Below are 27,153 nucleotides of genomic sequence, written 5' to 3'. Positions count from 1 at the left end.
TGTGTAGGACAGGGAGCAGAGGAGGGGGGCACAGAATGGATGCAGTAAAACTCAGTTTTAAGTGCCGTTAATGCCTTTAGAACATCCAATTCTGTCCTCACGTGCTGCATCTCCTGCAAGGAGCGCGGAGCTGGAACGGGGCAGACATGTCCGCTTAAATCCACAAATGCCACTTTGGAATGAGATACTCAGCCTCAGTCCACCCAGCAATGGAAGCGGCTTTAAGCCAAAAGAGGGGCACTCAGGTCCCATGACGGATTTTCTCTGAAGGGCGGTGAGGCGCCGGCGCTCACAGAGCAGCAGCCGCCCCATCCCAGGCGGTACCCGAACGCGACGGGCGCCGCAGCGGCAGCCACACCCCGGGGGAGCGGCGCTGACAGCCCTCCCGTCCACGTGACCGCGCCTGGCCAATCAGCGCCGCCGCGGCCCTCGGCCCCGCGGGGGGTGCCGTCCTGTCCCGGCAGGCCTTGCGTGGCGGCGGCGGTGTCGGTAAGATGGCGGCCGTGAGTCTGAGGCTCGGAGATCTGGTGTGGTGAGTGCGGTGCGGGCCGGCGGCGGGGTGGCGGGGCACGGCTCGGGCGTGCGGGCGGAGAAAGCGCCTTCTGCGGTGCCCGGGGGGAGCGGCGCCGAGGCTCCGCCCGGAGCGGCGCAGAGGCAGGCGGGCGGGGCGGCGGCGGGGCTGCGCCCGGTTCGGCCGAGCGCGGCGGCGGGGCCGGGCCGGGCGGTGCCACCCCGGGGCCACGGAGAGACCGAGGCCCTGCGGCGGGGAGGGAGCGGTTGGGGACGGGTTCGGGAGGGCGGGCGCTGAGTTTCGCCGTTCCTCTTCACGCCGCCCCGGGGGATGGCGGCGGTGACGGCTGCCGGGCTCGGCGTCGAGGGGAGCGGGGCTCGGGGTGGAGCGGGGGAGCGGGACCGAGGGGCGGTCATTGGCTGGCTCGGCTGGAAATGCGGTCTCCTCTCGAGAGGAGCAAGAAGGAAAATAAGTAAGCGAGTGAGGCGCTGAACGAGTGCGTCAGCCAAGCAGCACAATAACATGGGAAAGCACCTTTTTGTTTTTTTTGCAGGTTAGGATGTTCTCCTTGAAGCTCACAGAAGCTCCTTCCCTTTGTCACTCCAGTTTTACCTTCCAGTAGTCGGAGAGCTGTGGTTTTGTATTTCCCGATCGGGAGAACTGAAGGGATTCCTTCGAGGCCTGTAAGCACTGATCTCCAAGTGCTTGGAGAGGCTCTCTTGAGGCTCTGCTTCACCGGACAGGTTAGGGCTTCCTGTAGGGCTCACAAGAAATAGCTAAGCACCACCACACAGGTCTGTGCGTTTGTCTCAGGTAAAAAGAAAGGCGTGCTCCTGGCTGTGTGACAGCTGCAACTTCTCATCTGAGAAATGGACAGTGCTGTGAAGCTGTTTAAAAGTAAATAAAGCTTTCTTTCAGCACCATTTGCTTCAAACAGGCATTTGGGCAGTGCGGTGCGCTTGGTGTTGGAATGCAGATCATCCTGCTTTAGTTTTGTACGTGACAGACTAGACAGCTACCATCCCTGGCACCATTGCGGAAGATCTATAGCAGTGAGACAGTAACACAGAGAAAGGTTGAAGCATCTTGTTCAGCACAGGGATGGAAGCGTGAGTTATGAGTTGTGAGCTTGGTTAAAGCTCTTGGCAGTAGCTCTGCCTGATCATTGCTACAGAATCTTCTGGGTAACATTCCCAACTCAGGAGGGGCTGGAATGCCTCTTGTTTGGAGTTTTTTGCTTAGGAGTTGGCAGGCTCTACAGATTCTCTCTTGCTTTCTTGCAAGGCACCAACCAAATGACTTCTGTGAGAGTACTGCAGTTTCTGTAGGTGGGAAGGGTAAGGTAGCAATAAAGCTGGCATGTTGTGATCTAAGGCCAATGTCTCTTCTATTCCTCTGTGGAAAAAATATTTTTATTCAGTTCCTGTAATTGAAACATGCACAAGTGTAGGAAGTAAACTTTTCTGCCTTTCTTCTGGCTCGTTTCTGTGTTTAGCACACCACCACGTGTGGTGACAAGCATCTGAAGAATGTGACAGTGGAACACCTAGTGCAGGGGTCCTGCCAGTTAGTGCTTCCCTGTGAGAACTTCTAAGAATCTCAGCTGTCTGAGCTGCAAATCCATCCCTTCTGTGCTTACCAGCCTGCTCTGTCCTGATGGGTGTAACTTACCGACCTAATCTTTGGTTTGGTTGCCTGCATCGCTGCTTATCCCAGTTCCTTGTGAGAGAATATCCAATCTTACAAGAGCAATAAAAGCTGTAGCATCCAGTCTTCCAGGCAGTAGCTGTGCTGCTGCCGGTGTTCTTCTGACTTAAATTCTGATCGTGCAGCCAGTTCATGCAGGCTTTGAGGAGCTCAGTTCAGGTGCAGGTATCGACCAGTAGCAGTGTGCCGAGTGCTCACGCCTTGCCTCTCACGGTAGGTTTTGGCTATCAGTTGTATTTCTCTCAGTATGAAAAACATGGCGTAATAGAAAGAGGGAGAATTGGGATGCTGTGGGTTTGTGTTTTTTTTTTTTTTTCCATCCCCATCTCTGTTCCTGCTGCCTAATTCTTCCATTTCTCCCTAGGGGGAAGCTGGGTCGGTACCCACCATGGCCAGGAAAGGTGAGTTGGGTTTTTTGTTGTTGTTTTCTTGGTGGTTTTCTTTTTCCCTCTGCACAGACAAACCTTTAGCTGAAAGCTTTTCAGTTAAAGATTGGGATTAGTTTTTGCTTTACTTTTTTTTATATACCATCCACATGGATCTGAACTGTGAACCAATGGGATTTTAATTGATGCAGAAGATCACCCTGTCACTGAGCTGTTTGCTCAGGTGTGATGAAAAGCTGCATCCAGCACTGGAACTGATTGTTTTCCCCAGACCAACCCCTGTCAGCTTCTAGGAAGCATTCCTCTTCCATAGTTACTTGGTTAAAATAATAGAAATAAAGAATCTGCCTTCAAGATACTGTTTTAGAGCAGTGCTATTTAAGTAATAATTACAGATGTTGAGTGTGGTTGTTTTTATTTTCTGTTTTTTTGCTGATGAAAGTCCAAAAAGATTTTAAAATGGCACTTTTTTATAATTATCATTTCCAATGAAGAACTTTGTTTTTATTTTTGGTGTATATACGAGGTGTGAGGGTGCTCACACAAAAGCACGCCGCAGAGGAAAATGCAATTAATGCAGCTGATGGCCATAAGCATTTGGTTTCACTCCTGTCTTTGGATCAGGTTAAGTCCAGGCTCCCCTGTGGTGTCACCTATGTAACAATGGCTGCTTTTCTCTTCAGCAGCACTTCACGCTTTACTCGCAGAGTAGTTTGCTTATTAAGAGCATAAAATATGAATCCTGAAGGTAGCAAAGAGGAACAAGTTCCCTTAAGTGCCATTTGTACTGATGAAGTTAGAGAGGTTCCTGACTTACCTGCTGGGAACAACCTTGCTGGGGATTGGTGCCGATGTGTAACTGGCATTTGGGGTTTTGTTCACTCTGCTGCTCTTATCTAAGGGTATGTATGAGAATACACAGTTAACTGTAACAGATTCAAGTTGTCTTCATAGTTAGGATTAAAAATAACTAAAAGTCTGCAAAAATTCTAATGCCATCTTTCATTATGTACTTTATTTTAACTGTCACTTTTAATTGCCTTCAGATTGTTAATCCACCTAAAGATCTGAAGAAACCTCGTGGAAAAAAGTGCTTCTTTGTGAAGTTTTTTGGAACAGAAGATCAGTATGTACTGCTTGTTCTCATCCCATGAAAATACTGCTCCATGTAACACGGTTTCTTTTTCTTTTAATGGAAGAAAGGTTTCCCAACGCAGCAAAGCGTGGCTTTGTGAGAGTTTCATTGATCTACGTGCAAAGAAATCCATCTATCAGTGCATGCTGCAGCCACTTGTGGGTGTGTGAAGGCTGCAAAGACTTCTGTACTCGATACGTTGGGGTTTTAGTTGATGATGGGAAGTTGGGAAGTTCTTGGTAATCTGCCATTTTTAGGGGAGCAGGTGTGATGTGACTGGGTGAGGTTTTGGCATGACGCTGTTCGAGCAAGGTGCAGCTAAGGGCATTCATGTACTGCCATGAAGAATAGCGTGGCTTTGTGCTTGCCACTCCTGATCAGAATGTATTTTCATGCCTGATGACTGGAAACGTTCTTGCTGTGCCTTAGGACGACTCTGCAGCATTGGACTTTTGTAGGCTCCCTTTTTGCACAGCTGAATTTGTTGATTCCAAACATACCTGCACAATGAAATTGACAATTCAGAGTAAAAAAACCTGAAAACTTGCCTTTTGTGAAGCTGGAAATTATTTTGCTGGTTTTCTCTTTTCCTCTTTGTTGCTACGTGGCATTAAGTCACATAATAGGAGTCTTTAAGTCATGCAATCCTACAATCATTTTAGAAAACACCTTATTTTTAGTGGGAACAGAAGTAATGAATTGAGGCCAATTAATGAATGTTTCTTAAGGAAGCTGTTTTCAATTGAAAAGATGCTAAGCAAAAATAATTTTAAAATATCAGTTGTCCATTTCAAGGCCAGGCTGGATGTGGCTCTGGGCAGCCTGGGCTGCTGGTTGGTGACCCTGCACACAGCAGGGGGTTGGAGCGGGATGAGCGCTGTGGGCCTTGCAACCCAGGCCGTTCTATGATTCTGTGATTAAGAATTGAAATCTGTACTTGATGGAGCAGAAATGAGTGCTGCATACAAGTAGGAAGGTTTGCTGGATCTGTAGTAATGTAAGATAGGTGAATGTTGATTTGAAGTCATATAGTCATATATTGATGGTTTTTTTTCTTACTAACTAACTTGAGCTCTCAAAGCTCTTTACAGAAAACTTCTTTACAGAAAGGGTAACAACCCCTAAGCTCCCCAGGGAGGTGGTTGAATCACCATCCCTGAGTGTGTTTAAAAGCCACTGGGATGTGGTGCTCAGGGGTGTGATTTAGGAGTGGGCTGTTAGAGCGAGGCTGTATGGTTGGGTTGTGGCTGGACTCAGTGATCTTGAAGGTCTTTTCCAACCTGAACAATTCTTTGAACCTAAGTTGAGGAAATTGTTTCTATCCTGTTTACTTACCTGCTTACTCTTGATTCTTGCATGTTGTGTCTTTGGATCAACCACAGGGATGTTCTGCATTAAGAAAAGTTTGGAGAAAGCGGCTGTACGTCTTAAGGTTGTGTCACTGAGATGAGCAGTTTGGTTGCAGGTGAAGAGTTCAGACATACAAGCAGCTGGGGTTTACTCCATGTTTCTAGATTCTGGCTGGGGAAGAGGCAGCCATGTCAGACAGTGCTGCTGAATGCACACACCTGCAGGGCTGCCCCTCGCCCCCCTGCTGGTTGTGGGATTTAATCAGTTCCTGCTCCATGATTACTGCTTGCTTTGACTTGCGTACCCTGTCTGAAAATTGATTACAAATAAATACTGTCTCTTTTGCTGCCCCTAAAATAATGTTTTTAGACAGGAGAGAGAGAATCTTGTGTACCTGGGGGTTATGCTGGTGTTAGAACCATGAGAAAATCCTTATCTTTGAGCAGAGTCACACAGACTTTAAATCATTTCACTTAAAATGTCGATGTTGGGGGGGAAAATTCCTTTTATTTTGTGTAAGTAAACTAATGTGTTTTACAATACTTTTTTTTAAGGTCTATGTAAACAGGGGGTGGAAATACCAAACTGACAAAAAATCACTACGTAATGAGCAGAATTAGAAATGGGAGGATGCAGAGCTCCTGTCACTGGCTGTAGCCCATGGTCTGATGAGCACACAGGCTTGTGCTGGTATTCCTGTTTTCCTGCATTTACATCTTTCTGCCCTTCCCAAGTTTGGAAGGTGATACTAACGTAGCATTGATCAAATTTCATGGATCTTCTGTCAGTGCCTTGCTGTGCCAAGGTTTAACAGGTGGCTGTTTGGGCACGAGCCCTTCACTCTTTGTCACCTTACAGGTGAAGGCGGTGCTTGGTGGTGGGTAGAGTCACTGGCTGGGTTGCCAGCCAGTTTGTCAGTGATAGGTAATCTCAGAGCATGGATGGTCTGTTTTCTTCTGAGGAATTCCGAAACGCCACCATTTCAGGCTGGGGAAAGGCTCTTTCCTTCTGACTAGCATGGTTCCAGTTTCCCCTACCAAAGATTAAGGAGAAAGCTGCTTAACAGTGAGAACTGATTTGCAGTGTGACTGCACATGTGAGCAGAGTGGTTGAGTGAATGAAAATGTTCTGTTTGGCAGTGCTTTTGCTGCAGTGTATAGATAGGCACTGGTTATTTTTGAAATCCTGAGTGATTTGGGGTACAACTGTCAAGAAAATTCACTGCTTTAGGTGTAACCTTGGCCGTGGTACGTGCATGAGGTGTACATGCTAATTTTACTGGGCTCAGTTTAGTGGTGAAAGGAATACGTTACCTGGAAGGCTCTGTGCAGCTGTGGTGAGAGACACAAAAAGGAGAGTAGAGGGCAGTCAGACTGCTCTGTAAGTGTGGGCTTTTGAGAGTTCCTGCTGAGCTCGGAGTTCTGTGTTTGCTCAGTTGGTAGAGTTGCTCTGTTGCTTTCAGGCTGGTAGATTTTCTAGAAGAGAACTATTTTTACCCATGGAAAAGGAATTTGTGTTTTGGTTTCAAGTGTGACACGTGCTCCTGTACTGTACGGCAGAGCAGGCCAGCTGGGTGTTCACAGCAGTAATGTAATGTCCGTGTCCTATTCTGACTGACTTCCTTCGTTGTGGTGCACAACGCTCATGAAATGCCTCTGTTCACTTACTCTCCAATAGTGAGATTTTCTGAGTCTGTCTGGGACTTACCTTCCAGAGTATCTGTCCTCAGGCTGACTTCACATTAAAATGATTCTTCATCCAAAATCGATAACAGCTGGTATTTCCAGCCCACAGAAGTGACAAGTGTGCAACAACATTCAGTTACTGGAATTTAAACCTTCCTAAATTGCAATGGAACTTTGACCTCTTATCAGCATTTCTAGCTGTATTTCTTAGTCTGGAAAATAAAAGGGGCTTTTCCAAGCTACAGTCTTGTCACTTGAAATATTGGTTCAGTATTCTAGTAATCGAGGGCAGCGGTGTAAGGACTTAGAAGTTGGTATGCGTGCTTCTTTCTTGCTGTTAGTTGGTAGGATGACCAGGCTGGCAGGCTCGTAGTCTGCTAATGTTCTATAAATTCTCAGTGCATTCCGTCCAGGTGCAAATATTCTTAGGTTTCATGGCCTGTTTGGAAACCGTTTGACCTTTTCTAAGCTAACTACTCAACTGGAAGCAGCAGGAAGTCTTGCAGGCTGTGGGCGCACACGCACACACACACACACACTGCAGAAATGCTGTGATAGCTGTATAGTCTTGTAAGTCATGTATCAGAGTCTTAATAGGAAACTGGAGCAGCCCACTCTTATCAGAGCACCTTTTTGAAGCATCAGTACAAAAGTAAACAGTCTCACTAGAAGTGCTGGGGTAAGGGGTCGCTTCCTGTCTGTTACATCAAAGAAAAATGGGAGGAAGCTTGCAGTCCAAGGTAAATAGAGTCATCTGCAGCCTATTTGCGTTAGGCCCAACAACTTCAGCACAGACTTCTGTCTTCCCATCCTCCATATGCTGCTGTGATGCCAACACGTTTGCTCTTACGCCACTGTTCTCTCTGTCTTTTTAGGGAGAGATAAATTATTGGATGTAGTCTTTACAAAGCATTCTTTGAGATCCTGACATCAGAAGACACTTGGAGTTTGTCAAGTGTTGGATGTGACGCTTTGGGAATCTAAGAGCCAGAGGTTATCATAGAATCATAGAATGGTTTGGGTTGGAAGGGACCTTTCAGAGCATCTCGTCCCAACCCCCTGCTGCATGCAGGGACACCTCCCATAGCCCAGCTTGCTCACAGCCCCATCCAGCCTGGCCTTGAGTGCTTCCAGGCAGGGGGCATCCACAGCCTCACCGGGCAGCCTGTGCCAGTCTCTCACCACATTCAAAGTAAATAATTTCTTCCTAATATCCAGTCTAAATCTCCCCTCTTCCAGTTTAAAACCATTTCCCCTTGTCCTGTTGCTACCTGCCCTTATAACAATTCTTTCCTCAGCTTTCCTGTAGGCACCTTCAGGTCTGGGAAGGGCTATAAGTTCTCCCCGGAGCCTTCTCTTCTCCGGGCTGAGCAACCCCAGCTCTCTCAATCTGTCTTTGTTGGGGAGGGTGCTCCATCCTCTGATCATCTTTGTGCTCTCCTCTGGACCTGCTCCAACAGCTCCATGTCTTTGTTTTGGGAGCTCCAGAATTGGACACAGTACTCCAGGTGGGGTCTCACAATATCAGAGGGGCAGAGTCACCTCCTTTGTCCGGCTGGTCGCACTTCTCATGATGCAGCCCAGGGTATGTTTGGCATTTTGGGCTGCAGGCACACATTGCTAGCTCACGTTGAGTCTTTTCATCCTCTGACACCCCCAAGTCTTTCTCCTCAGGGCTGCTCTCAAGCCGTTCTCCACTATAGGCTGGGCAAACAGAGGGTTAGTTTGCTGCTGTTTTCAGCTGGCATAGCCCATACAGAGCTCCGTGTTGCTCTAGGCAGGCTGCTGTGTGCCAGAGCCAGCTGGACTGTTGTTAGACATCTCTCAGCAGAGTGCCATAACTGAACATTACTGTAGTCAGAACTTTTTGGCCCTTTGCTGCTGGTATCTCTGAAGGTCTGCTGTACATTTTTCATTATTACACACTTTTCTCAGCATTGGCCTGCTGCTTGTTCTTTTGCTAAATGCTCCTTCCTTTCAGTTGTATGATTTAACGTAAATGAGATCATTTTTGTGCTGCTTTTAAGTTTCCTTTAAAAACTGGATGTGATAAATCAGAGAGCTTAGCTGTGTGATTTTACTCATCATTATGCCAGTTCTGATGAGAAAGTGCAGCATTCCATTTTCACATCACAAAATCCATCTTGATTTTCTCCATCTGGCTTCTTGTGTGCTAGCTAACACTGGCTACTTCCAAACCCAGGCTGTTCTCTTGTGATTTTTGTAGCTGGCTGTGTGGCACTTAGTGTGGGCCTCTTAACTGGCACAGCGTAAGCTTTGCAAACTTTCCCATGCTCCAGTAACTAAAAGAAATTTGGAGGTAGTGCCACCATTGAGCAGAGCTAACTGTAAGTTCTGCCAAATGTGGGTACATGGGGCACTTCTGCCACTTCCATCTCTCCAATTGTTCAGGCTGTCTTTAGGAAGTGGTGTCTTCAGACTGGAAAATGGCTAAAAGCAGCATGCTTTAAGGCCTTGTTACCTGTACTGAGCTCATACAGTGGGTTTGAATCTGTTCCCTCTTTCTTTCTTCTATGCCACCATTCTCCATGCTGCTCTTGGTCACGTTCACACTTAGCTCTGCTTCACCGTCAACAATTTTAAGTTTTGTTTGTTGTTCATGACTAGAATGTGGATTTTTATAAGGGTTTTTCTAGGAATGCTATTTTGGAAGGGATGAGAAAGGGCCTGGAGAAATTAGCAGAGAAGACCATTACCAAAATGTAGATTTTTTTAACCTTTTTCACTTTGTATTTAACCCATTCTTTCTGAGTATTGGATGACTGTGCCACAGTATGAATACAGTCTCATCTTAAAATGTGACAGCTTTAGTGATGTGATGTCACTGATGTTTTCCTTTTTTAGGATGTTCATTCATTGCTGAGTTGTAGTTCCTTTTATATGTTGCATCCTGGAGACCTCTTCTATAAATAATAGCTGTGAGGTCATTGCTTAACAAAAACAAGAGATCCTTTGCAGAAACGTGAATGAATATGCTTCGTGGAGAATGGTTTAGTTTTCAGGTGTCTGAAACACACAAAGGCTTTATGGATGGACATGCAGTGTCAGAAGACTCATTGTACCTTGCAGAAGGGCCTCCAAGTAGGTGGCACACCAAGGATAAACTGGAAGAGGCCCCTTCTGTTTATCTTCCTGTGAGGCAGCACTGAAGGCTGTTTCTTACTTGTGAGTTTGCCTCTGAGATCTTGGGTGATTGCAAGTGCTGAAATGCACCTTCTAAGCCAGGGAACAGAGAGCTTTGTGCTTCAGGCTTTCTCCATTCCAGTGGAAAAAGTAATGGGGGGAAAAAAAAGTAATAAGCTTGTGCAGTGGAAAGGAGTAGTGTGTGCAGATAGAAACATAAGAGAATGTCGTGGAAGAAGAGATGCTTCCTATTCTGTAATTCGAATCTGGGAGCAACGTTTCATGTGCCTTCTTACAGTGTACTGGCAAATTTTATTTCCTCTGTATACACATGGGATGACTTAGTGTGGGTTGATGTTGCGTAGTACCCAGGTATGCTTTGTCCCTGAGAGTCACAGAAAAGGCCTTTGCATCTCAGTGGATGTTAGGATATGTCACTGTGAAGCTCGGGCACATAGGAGGAGTTCCCTGAGTAGCTGCTGACTGCAGACCCCAGTCTGAAAACAAGTTTGACTTTCTATAGCATGTTAAGTCAGTTATTATGAAGATGATGTAAACTAAGCAGAAAGATTCAGCTTGGTGTGCAAGAAAATACTGAATTCTGCTTCCAGGCAATGACAGAATTGTGGTGTAGGCTGTATGGCACTGTGGGAAGGATGCTGCTACTTCTGCAGTCAACTCCATCAGGGGACCTTACCCCTCCCCACATGGGACACAAAAAGTTTCAGTCTGTCTTTAGCGAGCTGATTTCTAACTGGAAATAGTGGTTACTAGAGCACAGTGTGTTTGAGCAAGGGATTGATGACTTTTAACAGCACTATGAACGGGTTAATACTACCAAATATGGTGGCATGTGATTGTGGATGTTCCTCCTGGTGGTACAGGAGAGGTCACTGGTCAGCCTTTGTTCTGAACAGGTACCCTTGATCACATCTAAGGGCTGGTCTGCTGATAGAGTGTCAGTAGTGCTTAGAGGGGAGTAATGCTAGCAGAATGTGATGTGTAATGTGAGGGAGAAACCAAGTGAAAGTGCCAGAAAAAAGTTCTCAGTGAATGCAGGCGTTGCAGTCCTTCATGCTGTGGAAAGCTTGTCGTTGATTGCTCTGGACAAGAAATGTGTCACTATTTCTAGGAGTTGGATGGTTGAGGAAGCTGCTGTTGGAGAATATAACTGTTTTTTTTTTTTTTCTGATTTCAAGTGCTTGGATCAAGGTGGAACAGCTGAAGCCTTATCACCTGCACAAAGAAGAAATGATAAAGATTAACAAGGGTAAGCGCTTCCAGCAAGCCGTGGATGCCGTGGAGGAGTTTCTTAGAAAAACCAAAGGCAAGGACCAGGTGAGTGAGTGGCTTCTTCTTTACCGTGTGCATAAAAACAAGTCTTAAAGTGAATGATGGTGAAACACGTTTTTATTTGAAAGGAGTTGATTATTTCTGGCAATTTGTTGGGGAGGATTTTGTTTTCATTTTTGTCTTTTCTTTTTCCCCCCAATTTTAAATTGTTATTGTTTCCTAACCTCTCCTCTTCCCCATCCAGTCTTGTCTGATGAGGGGTGAAAGACTTGTTACATTGATTGATGGAGACACAGAAGAGGCTAATTGATCTGCTTATGATGAATTTATAAATCAGTCTTAACCTTGGACGTGGATGATAGTACCAATCTTACTGTTAGTGGAAGTGCATACGTGTGCATGCACTCCCACTGGGTCTTCAGATGTCCTGTGCTGTTACTCAGTGACTCAAAGTGAGTGTTTTTACAGGTCAGCTAACAAGGAATTTCACTCACCGACTTCAGGGGGCTAGCAGTCTAGTTTTCATGTTCCCATGCTGTTGGTTTGCCTGATAGTAAACAGCATGGGGTCCTTCGCATCCTTGGTTTTGCATGAAAGTCATTCTAGCTCTTCTTTCCTTACCATCTTCTATTCTGTAATCTCTCAGGCATCTTCCCATAACTCCAGTGAAGAGAAGAATCGGCGTAATTCCAGCGAAGAAAGAGGCAAGCAATCTGCTGGCGAAGAGAAATGCAAAGCCAGTTTGTCTGAAGGGAAGTTGAAGAAGGGCACAGGGGAAGGAAAAAAGAGGGTCTCTTCTGTATCGTCAGAGAGAGGATCAAAGTCACCTTTGAAAAGAGCCCAGGATCAGAGCCCCCGAAAGCGGGGGCGTCCACCCAAGGATGAGAAGGTTTGTGTTGTGCATGTCCGCCAGTGCCCTCTGTGGACTTTGCAGGTGGACTTAGGGATGACTGGCACCTTAACTAACAGGCCAGTGTGAAGAGTATCAGTTCAGTACCAAATTTTTTTTTTAAGCTCTTCCATGTTGCTTCTTCTAGACCAGCTGGCTGTCGGATACCTTTGACAAGCACGTTGTTGATTCTTCACGTGCATTTTTAGCAGTTAGTTGCTTTGAGTGGCTCTGGTCATCTCTCTGAGAGGGCTTTGAGAGCTGTCTCATGAGACTCCACCTTCCATCTTACTACCCCTCAAATTCAGTTGATGCGGGAAGGATTAGTGAGGAGGTGTGGCTCTTCATCTGATTTCCGACTTTTCCCTTCTCATCTCATCTGCTTTGTGTGATCAAGCGATTTATAGTCTCTTAACTTCACCCTCCATGCTTACTGAGGGTGGGATGTTCTTAAGGACTAAGGTGTGAAGAAGAAATTTGTGTAGCGTGGGAATAATGCACAAGATGAACTAGTTGTATTCATTTCCATTTCTGTGCTATGGAATATGTTTCCATTCTCCGTTATAAAGGTCCAGCACTGGAGCATCACTATTTTATCCTCGTTACTTCCCTTGTTTACTTCTGAGTGTCATGACAGAAGCAGTAGCCAGCAATATTTTGTCTACTGTCATGCAGAGTACTCATCTTTATTTATTGTGGAGCTCCCTGTTGTGGTCCAGATCTTTCTTGTCCAGATGGATAGAAATTTCAGTGGATTACTACAATGCACGTTCTTCACTGGAGACTACACCTGAAGACTGTTGGGAGGCTTCAGCTGATGCTACAGCAGTGTGCTTGCTCACCGCTGCTTCAAAGGGACTGTGCTGCTCTGTGCCTCGCAGCCTTTGCTTTCAGTGTTTCAGGATCCAGTTCAAAATAGTTGGTTTCCATCTCCTGAATTGTTACAGGATTGGCCTTAACAGGTTGAACAGCAAACTCTTGATGCCTTGGTGGTAAAAATGAAGCTGGTCGTAAGAGACGCTGGCTTTTTTTATTTTTTTTTTTAAGCCAGTTTCTGTTAAATCACATCATGTGAGCCCATCAGTTTCTCCTTTTGAGAGAATTGGAAGAAGGGGAAGTTGGATCATACAGGTGAATTACTGTTAATTGTAAATCTTTTGACTTGACTGCAGAAGAACACTTTATGAGCACCTTAGCTTACCCTTCTGAGATGTTGCTATGATCACATCGTATCTTTGAATGTATCTGTTATGATGAAGCCCTGGACCATTTTTTCCCTAACATAAAATGCTTTTTTGTCTTTGAGGTAAATTCAGTCCAAACTAATCAAAATGAATGGTGGGGGAATTCCAGTAGTGCTGGCACACTGCATGCTTAGTTTTTATTCTGTGAGCTGCCTTGGGGTAACAGAGAGAGCTTTGAGTGACTGAATTATGGCGCTAGAAATTTTTACTGGGAAACTGCAAGTGGAGTGGCTTCCATCAGCTTGCCACAAAGAGATTGTCAGCTAGGGGATGAATGCCTTGCTGCAGACTGAAAGTAAGCTGGTTTGTGTAGGAAAGTAACTGTGCAAGTTTTGAAGGGCAGTGTACTGATAATTAGAGGAATCGCTGTGAAATCCAGCAGCACTGCCACAACACTTTTTCAGTCCATGACACAAATTTGAAACCATACATTCTGCTTACCTGGGTCTCATGACTTCCCAGAATTATTAGTGCTAGGGGAAAGAAAATGTTTGTCCCTGTTCTGAGTTACTGCAGTGTTGGTATTTGGGATGTATTTTTTCTTTTTTTGGCTCATTTGCTTTGTTCAGTCACAGTTCAGCTACCTTTCCAAGTACTCAGGATGCATAAAATTCAAGGATCCAGTTTTTACTGAGGTGTGGTCTGTCTAGAAATGTCCTGTAGGCATACATGTTCATTCAGATACTCTCATTTTCGAGTTTATGTGGATATTTTCAAAGGACCAATGTGACTACTTATGTATCAGAGCAGATTTCGTCCTTGCTTTGCCAGTTGAAGCAGCTATGTGGTCTTCAAAAAGAGAATTCTGGTGTACAGTGGCACTTTAACGTTAGAGGCTGATGTCTAAGTTGTCCTTGCTATCAGATGAAACGTTTGTATCAGTGTCAGTTACCTCCAGCAGCCTTGTTCTTCCTTGCTTTGTAAACGGCACTCATCTCTGGTGGTTCTTTGTGGACACTGAGGCACACTGTGCATTTGCAGAAAGTGCATTTCATTTCTGAATCTTCATCTCAGGAAGGTTACACAATATATAGAAGCCCTGCACATTCTCTTTATAAATCATAAAGACCTATGTTTTAATCTTTACCTGTGGAAATAAGGATGAACAGATCAAAATTTAACAACAGTAAAATAATGGTGCTTTAAGTGTCATCATGACATGTTAAGGGATGGGAACAGTCCATGTATGATTTCCAGTTTCATGCATTCTGGAAACTACAGCAGGTGTGGCTGTATGAGGTGCACACTTAGAAGGTTTTCCTGCTAACAGGTAGGCTGCTGCCTTTTTTTTTAACAACAGTGGAGGATGAGGAACAGCTCAAACCTTGTCTGACTGCAGTGATGTTCTTTACCCATTTGTTCAGATTTTTGCATCCACCAGAGGGAAATGCTGGATCAAGTGTGTTCATTTGTTTCTCTGCTCATTGCATGATTACACAAGTGTGATAATTCCTGTTACAGCTTCTGGAAAAACCATTCTTCGTATGTAACTGGTTGAATTTTGTTGTTGACAGTTCTTGTTTTTTTTGTTCTTGTTTTTTTTTTTTTTTTTTTCCACTTTGCATCACCTGTGTTGATAATACACCTCGTGCTTGAAATATGACCACTTGTGGAAAGGTATGCATAGTGCTTTTCAAAACTGTGTGTGTGCTATTGCAATCATTTTGCTGTTACCAGCCACTTAGTCAGTTTGTAAGCTCTTTCCTGATCTCCTTTGTATCTTCTCAGGATCTCACAATTCCAGAGTCAAGTACAGTGAAAAGAGTGATGACTGGAACAGTGGCTGGATTTAAATGGCCACCAAGCGTCAGTGAGGTGAGAAACCCTGGGCTGGCTTTACAGCATGGTTCTGCAAACTTAGTTCCAAGCTGAAGATGATGTAGAACCTTTTGTTTCCAATTTGAAATGGTGGAGTTCTCTCTTCTGCTTAAGGTGCTTTCTTTGTCATTCTGTGGTATAACAAAGCTGGGCAATACCTTTGGGCAGCTAGGAAGTATGTTGGAAAGTGAGATTTTTGTCCTTATGGAGCAGTCTGCAAATTCACACCTAACTGTGCTACATGTTTTTGCACTTCTGATTTCAAAAATATTTCTGTGACTGGCTTTGCAGAACTGGAAGAGAAGACTTGGATAGGCTCTCCATGTCTGCATAATGTGATATTGGATGGTTTACTTCAGTTTTCTTCATAATCAGCTTTCATTTTGTACTTAAATAATTAAATGATCAAGCAGAGTAAGAAGAGTGCAACTCTAGGCTAGTGCTTAGAGTGTTCATGGAGAGATGAATGCTCCAGCTGCCCATCACGTGACTGCTAAGATTAATGTTCAGCCACTACCCACCATGAGTATGTTTTAAGGAATTCCTTGGAAGCTGGAAAGTGTTTTTATTTCATTAGGAGGAGGAGGTGGGATCTGGGACTACAGATAAGGAGAGGCTACTTCTTCCCTTGTTAATCCTGCTGATAGTTTCGTTTTGATTTTCCTGCAGAAATTGAGAAATAAGGGATTTGACTTGAATGGCTTTGCTTTTGCAAATGAAACACAACGTAAACTGCTATATTGAAACAAACTGCTTGGTCCAGCTGTCACGCATTAAATATTTCCCACCTGAAGTTATTACCATGCTGCTCGGGAGAACAGGGAATAGTGATGTGGTTGCTCAGTGACGCTCTGGGAATGTTTCTGAGTCTGTACTTTTTCTCTGTAGCCTGTGAAGGACAGTGACCCACACTTTCATCACTTCCTGCTGAGCCAGACGGAGAAGGTGAGGATTGGGCAGACAGGATAATTCTGCTGATCGCTCTAGCTTGGCATCCTGCCCTTTGCTGGGATGAAGGTCTAAATACAAGGAGATACATAACCAGCTCTGAAATTGCGTTCCTTGGGGCCTAGTAGCAATGAGACTCTCGTGCAATCTGACCATTTGGTTACTTCCCGGCATTTAGGTTTAAGGTGATTTGGCAGTGAGGACAACAAATAGTTCTAGATATCAAAGATGACCTGGCACCAGGATTCGGCAGACTTGTTCTGTTAAATTCTGCAGATTAAATATGAGGGCTAGAAGGTGATGTTTTACTAATTGCAGCCCTGTTCTTTGTTTGGTGGTTATCCGTCCAATTTCTTCATCTGTATGAATTTGTTAATTAACTGAATATGGCAAGAAAACTGTCCCTGACTAGAAAAGCTCCGTGTAAAACGTAGCCAACTTTAGAGTCAGAAACCATGCAGGATTTTATATTCAGCCTGTGAATGTCAGGAGGAAAACAAAATATCAAATTGAATGAAAAACAGTTCATATCCGGCTGAGGATCCGTGCAGAGACAGATTAAGAGCAGCTCAGAATAAGCAGCCTGAGCAGGAGCAGCCTTCACCACACTGTTGTAAGCCACGTGCTGCCTTAGGTTAACAAAAACGCTTTGCCTCAGCAGCTCCAGTGACATAATGAGCACCGCTATGGTGCTCTGCAGCAGGCTGTGTTTCAGATGTGAGAGTGGGGATGTGCTGTATCCTCATCGCTGGAGTGCCTGCCATGTGAGCTACAGAAAGGATTTTGTAGTCCCTGCATCAGAAAACAGTCTGAATTGTTGGAGTAGGGTAGGAAGGGAGGAACTCGGTATTTTACAATAGGGTTTTATTTTCTCTGGTTAAGGGAAGCCTGAGAGCTTTCCTGTGCTGCAGATGGTGTGTGGGTGAGCTGCCTGTTTTCTTTGTAGCGAGGATACGGTCTGTTTGCTCAGCAGAGCAGATCAGCACTGTCCTTCCCCTGAATGCTTTGTTTTATCCGTACAGCCAGCTGTCTGCTATCAAGCTATCACAAAGAAGCTGAAGGTTTGTGAAGAGGTGAGACAGATGTTTGCTTTGATGGATTTTCTGTATTATCACGAAGACTGGCAGTTCCTCCAGAGCTGTGTGGTCCTTTTTTTTCTTTCTTCAGGAAACAGGATCCACCTCCATCCAGGCAGCAGACAGCACGGCAGTCAATGGCAGTATCACACCCACAGACAAAAAGTAAGATCTCCAACGCACTTCAGCCATTTCCCTTCTTTTTCTCCTTTCCATCTCATACATGCAGCCATTATCCAGCTTGTCACTGAGAATAAATAAACCTAACATTTCTCTCTAGAGATCTCCTCTGTCCTTGTGTGAAACACTCATTTGGGTGGAGGTGGGAGGGAGGCAGCTAAAAGCAAAACAGGACTTTAGAACGAGGTCTGCCCTGGATGTACTTGCATCTCGGTGCTCTCCTGCAGTTGCCCTTTTCCTGCAGGGCACGTTGCAGAACATGAAGAAGCAGTCTTTCTGAATGCCATGTGGGGCAGGATGATAAAAGGATATCTTTCTCCAGTGGTGCATGGCAGTTGACTAGGGCCGTGTTATTGCTGCCCTGAGCGCGTAGAAGGCGAGCGGAAGAGGGAGGCTCCCAGCACAGGAGCTTTGCTATGCAGCACGTGAGCTTTCTGGTTTCTTCTAACGTCCCCGTTCTCCTTTCTGGAGTGAGAGGAGCCTCACTCGAGCTTCCTGTTTCACTCTGTAACTTCCGCTGTGTTCAAATTGCACTCAGGCCTTGCTGTTTGCCGTTGGGTCATTTCTCATGGGATATCAATTCTCAGCTGTACTCAGGGGGAACCAAAATAACGATGAAGCTGTTCAGGTAAAACAGTCTCTCAGGAAAGCATGGCACAGAGCTGGGTTGGGAGAAGGAGAGAGAGAAGGTCTGTTTCAGAGCTTTGTAAATAGATGGACATTAAGCTGTTGAAGGAGCCTGTGGTGACTCGTGATCTGTCTGAATTAGTCTGCTCTAACAAAAAAAAATAATGGCTGGGAGAGTAGAGGTGACTTGAGAAAGCCATAGTGCAATGTAGCATGGCTAGTTATGAAGAATTACCTTTTGGGGATTGTGAGGCTGAGGTTACATCAGACGTGTAAGTGAACAATTCAGAAATTCCTACTGAGATTGTGGTTGGGTATGAAGCTTGCTGCAGCAGAGACTGCCAGAGAGTTCCAATTACAGGTAATTATGGAGATGAAACTTGTTAGTTTTGTTGTCTTTTTCTTGAAATGAGGGGAGCAAAGTTCTCCCCATCTTAGGAGAGGGAAGGCAGCAGTTACCTGGGATTATTCTCGTGTTGACCTGTACAGGACTGCTACTATTTTTTTGTTGAATTGCAGCTGTGGAGAGGTGTTAGGCCTTTGGTCTGTGTGTGATGCATAGTACAGTAGTTCTTTCTGAGTTTTACTGAAGTAAAAGTAGTAATGTATCATTCAGTAGTATAAACAAGTCATTGTATGCAAGACTTGGTTCAAAAATCAGAAAGCAAATTAGAGAAGCACCTGCTGATGTGCAGTTGACCTCTTTTTCTTCAGTACAGCAATGGCTAGTAACGGAAAGTACAAGAGCAGCAAATTTAATCAAAAGAAAACTAATGAAGAACCAACAGCCCCTCAACCTTTAGCATTCAGCTACTTTTCTGAAGCAGACTTAAGTCTTTCTAGAGGAAATCGTTGGCGATGCTTAGTATGCAAAACAAACACTGGCTTGCTGTTAAAGCACAGTGTCTTCCCAGTTTGGAAGTCCTGTTCTGGCTGTGGCTGTTTGTAGTCTGGTTTTTGCTGGTTGTGTTCCAGGTTTTGCTCTTGATCGCTTCCAGGATCAAGGGAAGCTGACAACAATTTCTTATCTGTTACATAATCCCTTCCTTGCATTAATGCTTCTCCCTTCCCTTTAGGATAGGATTTCTGGGACTTGGTCTGATGGGAAGTGGCATCGTCTCCAACTTACTGAAGATGGGTCATACTGTCACTGTCTGGAACCGGACTGCTGAGAAGGTAGGCATGTACCTTAGATATAGACAGTACTTTCCTTTTTTAAACATGTTCCTACTACCTCTAATCACCAATCGCTGGTGCCTGGGAGAGGATGCTCAAGGTATGTTTGCCACCTTGTTTGATTATTATTTCCTGAGTGCTTGTGGCCACTTCATACTAGAAGCTGTGAACGGTTCCTACCGTGTTGTTTTGATGTTAGAAGTTGCAGCTTTGTGTCCCTGTTGAGGACTGCAACATAAAGTTCTCCCTGGGCATACTCCTGATTCAGGTAGCTAAGTAATTGTGTTTTGAAGCTTAACAAAAGGACCATATGCTGGGAAGTTGAGCCCAGGAGTGGTGTGGTGAGATTCTCCTCTTGACCACAGCTTCATCTACACATCCATTGTGCTGTTTGCAGTGCCTGAAGATTGTGTGGCAAACATGCTGTGTCATGACATGAGACCAGGTTAAGAATATTCCTTTTCAGTGTTGAAATGGAGCTAAATGGCTACACAGTTGTGTTCTAGCAACTGTAGTGGAGGAGAAAACATGCACGTGTCAACTGTATTGTAAAATAGCAAAGGGTTTTTTAAGGATGTTTTCTAACTACAAAACAAGGGGTAGGGTGGGAAGGAGCTAAGAATTTGAAACAGCAGCCCTTTAAAGCCTGCGTCAGTCTCAGCTGCGCATATCCTGTTTACTGTTCAGCAACTGGTTCTGTTTACCAGTTCTTTTGCGCTCTCTCCTAAAAACTGCAACATTCAATCTCTTACAATTTATCACCTAAGCCTTCTCTCTTGTGCATTTGTTTTGAAGCTCTTCTCTTGAGGGTTCAGGAAAGCTGCAGAGGAGCCCCTTGGGTGTAGGAGATGAACCAACAAAACCCAACCTGAATTTACTGAATAATTAACACACTTGACTCATGCAGAGTCTGGCAGTAAAGTTTGTTTCATCAAAGTGCTAGGGAACCCATTTGGTTTGTACTTAATTTTACTTACGTTTCAATTTGTGACTTTTGCAGTGTGATTTGTTCATCCAGGAAGGGGCACGGCTGGGAAGAACCCCTGCTGAAGTTGTCTCCACCTGTGACATCACCTTTGCCTGTGTATCAGATCCAAAAGCAGCAAAGGATGTAAGGATTAGCTCTTGTTCTTCCTCCACCGCTGAGCGCTAGTTCTGATTCCTACTGGTGAAGGTAGCCTGGGTTATTGCAGGTGCTGGGCAGGACAGATAAGTCACATTGTTTCCCAACAAAGTCATACTTACCTCCCTCCCTTTTACTGGCAGAAAGATAATCCATGGGGGTTGGGTTTTGATATCGTTTTAGAAGACTGCCACTGCAGTGCCAGGCTTTCTTGGACTTGGAGGGTTTGAGTTTCTTTGCAGACACCCTATTGCTTTACCGCTCTTCTGTTCCTCACAGCTGGTGCTTGGTCCGAGTGGAGTGTTGCAGGGCATTCGACCAGGGAAGTGCTATGTGGATATGTCCACTGTGGATGCAGATACGGTCACAGAATTGGCCCAGGTAATCAGCTGGTCCTACAACACTTGTGACTCAGCAGCATTACTGCAATACTTGTTTCAGGCTTTAAGCTATTGATGATACAGATGTTTTGTAAGATTTCTTGACTTCTTCTAGAGGAGACTCAAGTCTCAAGCAGGTGAGACAGAATGAATTGTCACATCTTGACCAGTGAACAGAGCTGGATAAGATGTACTCTACGACAGCAGCAAAGCCTCTGGATTTGTCAGGGCTGTCAGGTGGCACCAATGTGAACTGCCTGCTGAGTTTTTAACCCTTTGGAAGTATTTACTTAGTATAGATTTGGTACAGATTTGATATTCTGTAGCAAACTGGAGGAGGAATGCAGTCTGGATGTGTAAGTGTCCTTAAACTGATAATAATCTTATTTTAAGTGCCTCGGTTATGGGGAAAAAGTGCCTTAATGTTTCACTCTAAAAATTTTTAAAGGGAGGATTGACGTAGAACTGTTTTGATTTACTTCTGGCATGGCATTTTTTATTTCTTCCTTGACGTCTTGATGATTATCCTCAGCCCTTAAATGAGTGTGTTTTATTGCAGAAAGAAGGGAAGATAGCATTGGTGAAGTTTTAAGCAGAGATGGTGTAGTAATGCATAACACAGGAATTTGGAAAGTGCATAATCACACACATTAGTAAATGTCTGGCCAAGGGGTTCTGTCAGAGGCCTTTCATCTTTGGGGAAGAGGGGTTAAATGCAAAGCAAATAATCTGAGAGTGCTATGCTGTACACGAAGCACTGTTTCTTGGCCATTACAGGATGCCATGGCAGAAGCACATAAGCTCAGCTGCTGAAAATATTCACCATTAAGATAAGAAGTGTTGCTGAGAATGAAGGCAACTTTTGTGCTCAGGCACACCTTTCAGTGTCATGCATCATGCTAGATGTATTGCAGTGCTTCCCTCTCCTGTTTTTGTGTCTAAGCTGTTTGTGCTTTAAAATTCTGTCCTCAGACAGTGCTCAATGCCTGCTGTTTGTGCACTGCTAACCAGAGATACTATTTTTCCAGGTGATAGTGTCCCGGGGTGGTCGCTTTTTGGAAGCACCAGTCTCAGGAAATCAGCAGCTATCAAATGATGGGATGCTTGTGATCCTGGCAGCTGGTGACAGGGGTTTATATGAGGACTGCAGTAGCTGTTTCCAAGCGATGGGGAAGACCTCTTTTTTTCTAGGTAACTGAAACACTGAGGGCCTGATAGCAGATTCTTAGTCAGTGCAAGGACTGGGATATTCAGGAGGGAGTCTGAGAGGCATATGTATCATCTCTGTAGGCTGCTGACAAGAGGGACTGGCTGCTTTCTGTCTCCATAGGCAGCATGGGAAACCAGCCCGCTCCTCTGGAATTCTACCAGCTTCAGAGCCTTCAGACTAAGTTTTCTTTTTTGAACATTGTCTCATTTTGGAGAATCTGTGGTGCTTTTTATTTTTAAATGATACTTTAATTTCTCCTGTTGTTCAAGTGCATGGGAAACAGCTAAGTTTTCCAGAGCCTGTAAGGAGAAGGTGTTTGGGATCAGTATGGAAAGTGTAGTAGTGTTAACACTGCGTGGGGTGGGGGAGCAAGGCTGCTGCATCTGTTCTGGAGGAATGTTCAGTGCTGTGTTTTGTTCTAGGTGAAGTAGGCAATGCTGCCAAGATGATGCTGATTGTGAACATGGTCCAAGGCAGCTTCATGGCTACAATAGCAGAAGGACTGACTTTGGCTCAAGTGACTGGTCAGTCCCAACAGACCCTTCTGGATATCCTCAATCAGGGACAACTTGCCAGCATCTTCCTGGACCAGAAGTGCCAAAGTAAAGTTCTCTTTGTTGTTTTATTATAGGATGTTTGTCACAGTCTGTCAGTTTCAGTTAATGATGGAAAGAAGGAAGTCATCCCAGCTTCATTAGCCTAGGGTTCTGAGTGCTTTAAGCATTCTGAAAATGAAGAGCTGAGTTTTATTCATTAACCTTTATAGACAGAAGCTCTGAGAATACATCTCATGCTGTGCATTGTCTACAGCCTGCTCAGGTCTTGAGTTGACAGTGATGATTTCATTGGGATGGGTTAATAAGTGAAATGGAGGGCAAGCTGCTTAGAAATCTGAGCTCACTTTGTCAGTGGGCAGAAGTGATATTATCTGCTGTGGTGGGATGAGGATATAAAGCAGAGAAAAAGAAGAGCTAAAAGCAGTGTTCCTGGTGATCACGATGGTAAAGGGAAGTTAGGTGTTGAATTGCATGACCTTGCAGTGTGATAGGCTTGATTTACTTTTGTCATGCTTATTTTTTGCTTGCATTCCTCTCAACAGATATCTTGCAAGGAAACTTTAAACCTGATTTTTACCTGAAATACATACAGAAGGATCTTAGATTAGCTATTGCACTGGGTGATTCTGTCAACCATCCAACTCCTATGGCAGCTGCTGCCAACGAGGTGAGTGCTGTTACTCAGTGTTTGTTCAGTAGGCGGAGTTAGAGCTGTTTGTCACCAAGGGACAAAATCTGAGAGTTATGTGCTGTCTGAGAGAAAGGAACAGCAATTGAAATATATTCTGAGTGGGGTGGAATTTAATTTCATGTGATGGTAGAAGCTCTTAAAGTGTTACATCAGTGAAAACAAATGACCTAAAGAAAACCTGGAGTGTTCTGATCTGTCCTGCTGTATTTACTTGAAGCACTGTGCAGTTTTCTGGTTTGTAGTGATCAGGAAAGTAATTTTTCCACTAGGGAAAGGCTTTCTGTGAGAGCAGGCACTGATCCTTTTCTGTTTCTCTTCTGTAGGTCTATAAACGAGCAAAAGCGTTGGACCAATCAGACAACGACATGTCTGCAGTGTACAGGGCCTACATCCACTAGGCTGCACCATTCTTACTGTTAATACTATGATTATTGATTAATATTATTATGATACTGGGTTTTAACTCTGGACCAGTCCATCTCTGTCTCTCCATTTCCTTTTATACACAGACTTTGAGATCTGCCATGGAGGCAGCTGCTGCGGTCGGCCTTCCCCTGGTGGCAGAAGGGGGGGAGGAGGGGGCTCGGATTGTTGCAGTCTAATTAGAAAATCCATGCCATGCACTGACAGTCATGGAACAGAACAGTGGCGGCTTGTTCAGAAGCTCTGAGGCAACTCTGCCAGAAATCTGCTGCTTGGCTGCTTTTATTTTCTTCTTTGTATGCTTGTCCAAGATGCTGTTTCTAACGATCCCCTTTCTCCTTTGCTGTGAAATAATGCGTGTGTTGGACTTTTTGCATCAAGGGGAACAGGTGACTACATCCCATCTACCTGTGAATATCTGTAAAGTCCTTGGTCCCAAGTAAGGTGAGGAGCATTCCTGTTTGTCACCCACTGTTTGAGAACAAAGCACCTCCCGTGGAGGAGAATGACAGTTCCAGAAGGTAATGGGGTTGCATGCAACACTGTCTTGATTCTGTTTCTTTTTAAACTTCCACCTCCCCAGCACCTTGATGGAGGAATTCCTCATATTGTTGAGAACAGATTGCATCCAAGTCTTCCCCTGTACAGACAACTCTAGCATAGGGAACACAAACCTTACTGAAAATGGGAGAATACCAGTGTAGGTAAATGTGGCCTCCTAAAAGGCTAATGGCAGCTGCCCACCCCACAAACAGCATGGGAGCTTCACACAGATTTGCATAAAAGCTGCAAGAGAAACATTCAGCTTAAAACTTAGCCAGAGGTGTTTAATTTGGTGAAGGAACAAACTTTAGGGGGTTGCTCCTGGCCTTAGTTTGTGTTGCTTTACTATTTGCTTTCTTTTTTTTACCCTAGAGTCAATAATTACAAAGGCGTCTTGGATTGTAGCAGTCACAAGCAGAGTGATGAGTCTGAAAGGTGTGAGGGGAATGATCATGGTGCCAAGAGATGGGTGCTCCTGAGCTCCTTCCCGTGCTATCTCTGGCCTTTTCATGGTCATTTTATCTGTTAACCTGATTGCCCATCTTCATAGGTGGGGGATAATTACCTACCTCACAGGGATATTTTGTGTAATGATTAGTGATCTTTATACGTGTCAAACTTTCCACAAGTATTCTTAGTGTTACTACTGTGAGTATAGCACTAGCACAGCATGAGAATATTCCCTGTACTTGTGACTCTGCTTGTGGCCAGGTACCAACTTCTAGGAAGACTGGTGGATATAATGGGAGGCTAATACTGCTGCTGAGCTGTAGTCTAAACATGTGGGACTTGAACTGCAGAGGCCAAAACTGAAGAGCAGAGATGATCTCCGTTGGTAGCAGAGCAACCCAGAGTCCAAAGGATGCCTGTCTGTAAAAAAAAAAAAATGCACAGCGCGTGTTTGTTTATTTTTAACCTCTCAGTGTTAGCCTTTTAGGAGGATTCTTCCATTTTAGATTTGAGAGTTAGTAAAATGCCAGTAAGAAATGTTATTAGTCAAAGTTGCTGCACAGTGGCACAATCTCCTCCCTTCGACTGGGATTCTGAAAGGAAAGGAAGCAAATTAAAGTTAGACCACGCTGCTCTAAATCCTTGAGGTCTGCCCCTCTCACCATCTTATTTTTCTAGGAACTTAATGGCTATTTATGGAAATTTTCCTGTGGCTTAGGATTTCTTACCAATCCTGCTATCTGCAGCAAGTGTATATGGTTCAGGGGCACCTTGTTAAGAAACAGAGGAAGTTATCAGATTCTTTGTTGTGAGATGTGACATCTAACATCTAATGCTATAAATGTTACTTGGGTGAATATTTCTCCTGCTGCAGTCACTGTTACATGTGGGCTAATACTGTGTTACGCATTGTGTCCTGTGGCAAACATCTAGTAATAGATCTGTTAGGCATTTCTTTGCCCATTTGTCAGTGGTATCTCTGAGCAGTATTAGTTATGCATACATGTTTCTTTGGCAATACAGCTGTCATCCTGCATGTAGATATTCATATTAAAGGCACATATAAATACCCAGGAAAAGTGCCCATCGGCCTGCTTCCGACCTTTACACATTTCCCATCTCACAGAGCTGTTAGCATCAGCAGACCTTGATTAAAAGCACTGCAGTTAGGAAATCATGTATTCAGGGCATCTGCAGATAACTGTGTTTTGTGGGCAGGGGATAAGCCCACGTGTCTTGCAGCTTAAGGTGTGTTTGGGAAATAAGGGAATGGGAGGTGCTGTCCCAGACCCATTGAGCACAGAACTGTTGCAGGTCAGTGCAGCAGTCTCTTGGAGTATATTGAAGAATGGATCGGAGTGGGTGTCATCAAGGAGGGGGTGTTACCATCTCTTTTTACTCCACGGTGCTTCTGCTAACTGTGGGAATGCAAGAGGAGCTCTCAAGTCTCACGACGTGCAGTGCAAAGTGAATTCAGAGAGCCGTCCTTGTGAGAGGGATCCCAAGGCGCCTCGGAGCTGCAGGTCTCATTTCCCAGAAATGCTGCCTTTCTCAGAGCAGAGGTGGTTCTTCCTGTGGGTGCTGCCAGCTGTTCCTGCAGCCTCTGGCTGCCTTTGTGGTGGGGAGGCGGGCGCAGGCTCTGCAGGGGGCCGGGAGTGGGGCAGGGAGCTCGGGAGTGGATGCAGAGAAAGGAAGAGGGGTTAAATAGTGGAAAGTGGGCTGCTGGCAGATGCTGCGTGAGGCTGACCGTCAGCTTCGCTTGGGTTCTTTTATTTATGTCTGTCGCCTCCGAAGGTGGGTCTTGCTCTGTTCCTAGGCCTGAGGTCCGGGGAGGGGGGAGCTGTGGATTGAGAGATGCTCTGATAAAACTGGCTAGTCAGTGTTGTCTTAATATTGTTGACAATTCTGTAAAGTTCCTTTTTACGATGATTTGTTTTAGCAAACTGCGTTTTTTTGACTCCCTCCTTTTTAAAGAGACAATGTGACACTTGTGAGAAGCTTGTAAGAAAAGCAGTTTCTTTTCTTCTCAATGATAGATCCTATCGTTAATTAAGGTTGTGAATTTTTATTTTTTGCCTTGTTTTTAATTAACATTTGTCATTCAGAATAGGATGTGTGAAGATGTTTAAATGGCAAATCAAAAAGATTTTTTGTGCAATTAACAAAGCTACTGGCAAAAAGAATAAAACCTTTCTTGGTAACATGACGTTGTTGTGGCCGTTTCTGCAGGCTATCTCATTGCTACGTCAGCGCTGAAGGAGGGAAGCGCTGCTCCCGTCCGAAATGCTGTGAGGCGGCTGCAGGACAGCAGAGCCCTGCGGGCGCCATGGCCCCGCCCCGCCCTTCTTCCCGCGTCACCGCCGCGCCTCAGTCCAGCGGAGGGCGGGACTAGGAGAGGGACGGCAGCCAATAAGAGAGAAAAGGGGCTAAGCGCGTGATGGCAGCCAATAGGGGAGGGAGGAAGCGGTGTTCCTTGCGGGGCGATAGCCAATAGGGAGTGTGGGGCGGAAGTGGACGCTGATCGACAGCCAATAGAGCGTGGCGTGGGCAGGGCTGGAGGCGGGGTAGACAGCCAATGGGGGAGATTGGGGCGGGGCTGGTGGTAGG

The 27,153-nt window shown here is 45.0% G+C and overlaps 1 protein-coding gene across 5 annotated transcripts; it reads left to right on the top strand.

The window, feature by feature from the left end:
• Positions 1-491: 491 nt before the first annotated feature.
• Positions 492-23,528, top strand: GLYR1 (glyoxylate reductase 1 homolog; the record flags this gene model as incomplete). 5 transcript variants are annotated; one of them, XM_079542710.1, is made up of 16 exons in its annotated part: positions 492-532; positions 2,583-2,619; positions 3,651-3,730; positions 11,118-11,256; positions 11,858-12,100; positions 15,073-15,159; positions 16,051-16,107; positions 17,133-17,183; positions 17,278-17,351; positions 19,070-19,169; positions 20,170-20,280; positions 20,572-20,673; positions 21,701-21,863; positions 22,305-22,484; positions 22,982-23,106; positions 23,454-23,528. In XM_079542710.1, 16 exons carry the CDS (start codon positions 495-497, stop codon positions 23,526-23,528), a joined length of 1,662 nt encoding a protein of 553 aa, XP_079398836.1. The 5 variants fall into 5 exon arrangements, with proteins under 5 accessions (XP_079398836.1, XP_079398832.1, XP_079398835.1 ...); XM_079542706.1 differs by having other exon boundaries at positions 495-532; positions 20,188-20,280; XM_079542709.1 differs by lacking the exon at positions 11,858-12,100 and having other exon boundaries at positions 495-532; positions 20,188-20,280.
• Between the last annotated feature and the right edge of the window lie 3,625 nt (positions 23,529-27,153).

The sequence above is a fragment of the Tetrao urogallus genome (assembly GCF_951394365.1).
Source record: "Tetrao urogallus genome assembly, chromosome: 15".
In the NCBI taxonomy this organism is placed as follows: Eukaryota; Metazoa; Chordata; class Aves; order Galliformes; family Phasianidae; genus Tetrao; species Tetrao urogallus.
This window is presented reverse-complemented; position numbering and strand designations above follow the sequence as displayed.